This window comes from Merops nubicus, unplaced genomic scaffold (assembly GCF_000691845.1).
Source record: "Merops nubicus isolate BGI_N331 unplaced genomic scaffold, ASM69184v1 scaffold29424, whole genome shotgun sequence".
In the NCBI taxonomy this organism is placed as follows: domain Eukaryota; kingdom Metazoa; phylum Chordata; class Aves; order Coraciiformes; family Meropidae; genus Merops; species Merops nubicus.
Window position 1 is genome coordinate 1 of NW_008603979.1, and position 2,671 is coordinate 2,671.

The 2,671-nt window shown below is 57.3% G+C and overlaps 1 protein-coding gene across 1 annotated transcript; it reads right to left on the bottom strand.

The window, feature by feature from the left end:
- Positions 1–259: 259 nt before the first annotated feature.
- On the bottom strand, positions 260–2,664 carry ICMT (isoprenylcysteine carboxyl methyltransferase). Its single transcript, XM_008938871.1, has 3 exons — positions 2,499–2,664; positions 1,581–1,798; positions 260–488 (listed from the first exon to the last, which is right to left on the bottom strand). The coding sequence occupies exons 1-3, from the start codon at positions 2,662–2,664 to the stop codon at positions 306–308; spliced, it is 567 nt and encodes a 188-aa protein (XP_008937119.1). The 3' UTR covers positions 260–305.
- Between the last annotated feature and the right edge of the window lie 7 nt (positions 2,665–2,671).

Sequence of the window (2,671 nt, forward strand, 5' to 3'; positions counted from 1 at the left end):
AGGAAACACGCAGGGGCTGCTCCCGGTGCCGGTGCCAGGCATCGTCCCTCGCCCCGCGGCACCCAGAGCCAGGCACTCGCTCAGCCAGTCCGGTTTGCACCCGCGCTACAGTTCCACTTTGACTCCTTTAATAAAAGGGAGACCCGAGGGCACCTTCCTTTTGTACTCCAGGTACTCCTCTCCAAAGAAGTGGATGAGGGTGATCTCCTCCTCCTCGATCCGCTCCCGCCGGTGCCAGGCATCGTCCCTCGCCCCGCGGCACCCAGAGCCAGGCACTCGCTCAGCCAGTCCGGTTTGCACCCGCGCTACAGTTCCACTTTGACTCCTTTAATAAAAGGGAGACCCGAGGGCACCTTCCTTTTGTACTCCAGGTACTCCTCTCCAAAGAAGTGGATGAGGGTGATCTCCTCCTCCTCGATCCGCTCCCTGAAGAAGCGCCAGGACGCCAGCGCGTAGCCCACCACGCAGATGGGATTGCAGAGTAACACCTGCCAACAGACGCTGGCCGTCAGCACCCCTCGCCCCCAGAGCAACCCAGGCTGCCCCCACCCCACAGCCCCGCCACCCTTGGCAAAGTTCGCCATGAGGTCTAAGCACTCTCCAAATAAAAGATCCCAGTGCCTTTCATGGTATTTCTTTCCGGGGGGAAATTGATGCTTTTGAAGAAAGCAGCCCAGGGGCAGCTGCTGGCTCCAGCTGCCCAGCTCTAGAGAGCCCATGTGTGGCCAAGCTGCTCCCTGTGCAGCCTTTGCCATCTCCTTCCAGAGAAATGAACCCCAATGCCAACCGCCAGCCAGCCTTGAAAAGAGGATGAGTGAGGCAGCACTGAGTTACAGCTCAGCCACAGCTGGTATCCACTTCACCCTCTGCCCAGGGCCCTGGGCACTCAGAGGGAGTTTCCTTTGCCATCAACAAGGGGCTGGCACACGGCAGAGGTGAGGACGAGTTCAGGAGCTGACAGGAGGTGTTTTGGCCATCGGGACGCAGAGAAACTCTGGACACCAGCTTTAGTGTGGCAGGGGATTGCACACCAAGCCTCCAAGGGCCTTCTGGCTCTTAACCCAGCCCTGCCACCCCTGCTTATTCCACACAGAAAATTAAGGTATTGGGGACTTTTCAGAGATTGCACAGGGTTTTCAGACCACCCGTGTGCCCGTGGGAGGTGTCAAAATCTGTGCCTGGGTCTCCCCTACTGCCAACCGCTAGCTCTCTGCATCCCATTATGTGAACAGAACAGCATGAAGCAGCGAGAGAAAGCCCCTCCCACAGTCGATGAGGACAAGGATCATGAATGTCTGAGGAACCTTAACATTCCCAAGTCCATGGGGCCCGATGAGATGCACCCTAGAGTGCTGAAGAAATTGGCTGATGCCCAGACAGGTGGTGGAGGGCCCATCCCTGGAGACATTCAAGATCAGTCTGGACAAGGCTTTGAGTAGCTCGATCTAGTTGGAGATGTCCCTGCTTATGGCAGGGGGATTGGACTAGATGACCTTTGGAGGTCCCTTCCAGCCCAGACATTCTATGATCCTGTGACTCGTGTTCTAAGCCAAAGCATCTGCGCGTGCTGCAGGCGGTACCTGTGTTCCAATGCTCCAGTAAAACCAGCCCACGTACGACGGGTGCCGGAACCACCCGTACACCCCGCTCGTCACCAGCGTGTGCGTATCCGATTTCTCATTCTGGACAATGTGGTTGAAGTTGGAGCCAGCAGTGAGCATGGCAGCCTTCCTCAGACAGTCCCCAAAGATCACCATCAACAGTCCCACGGTGCTCAGCCAGGTGATCTGCTTCAGCTCTGCAAGGGAAGGAGGATGGGTCTCAACAGGCGCACACACGTCGCACCCACGGCGTGCGAGCTGTCCCCCCACCCCGAAGGGTAAAACACAGCCGGCGATCTGTGACACTGCCATCCACCACCAAAACAAATAAAACCAGCGCCCCTGGCCACGGAGTCGCCCCCAGTGAAGAGTCTGTGCACCCTCACGTCACATTGCCCTGGGGGAGCCCAGCTTTACTGTGCAGAGTACAGCTGAGCTGAAACTCAGTCAAGCAGACATGCTGGGGCCAGACATGAGGAGCTCCACAGCCCGTGCTGCTGTTATGACACAGTGAACAAGAACATCTCCCCTCTCCCTCAAAAAAACAAACAAACTCACAGCAACAGTTTTTGCCAATTTGATATTATTCCAGGCCAAAAGAAAACGCCCCGATCTAACTGAAGTATTGTTCTTTGTACCACCAAAGCGGATTAAAAGATGTAAGCAGAAAGTGGCTGAAGACCAGCAGAGACAGGCTGATGTGTCCACGCAGGGGGGATGCTTCCCCCGCCCTCCCGAGACTGGAACAGAGCGGCTTTAAGTGGAGAGATTAAGGCCACGTCAAAGCCCCTCTCCCCTGCCGGCACAGGCCAGCTAATCCCGTGGCTACCAGGCGGGTGGGCCCTGGGAGAGCCAGCAAACAGAGCAGGGGGCGGCACGAAGGGCAGGGCGGCCAACCTGGGAAGAGGAACTTCTCCAGCGTGAACTCCACCCAGGAGGAGAGGGCAGCCAGGTTGTACTCGAAGCTGTGGTTGAGCAGGAAGGAGTCCAGCGAGAGGCTGCGCGGGTTGTTGATGGCCGTCACCAGATACTCCGAGTAGTGGAAGAGGGAGAGCGAGCACATGTACCTG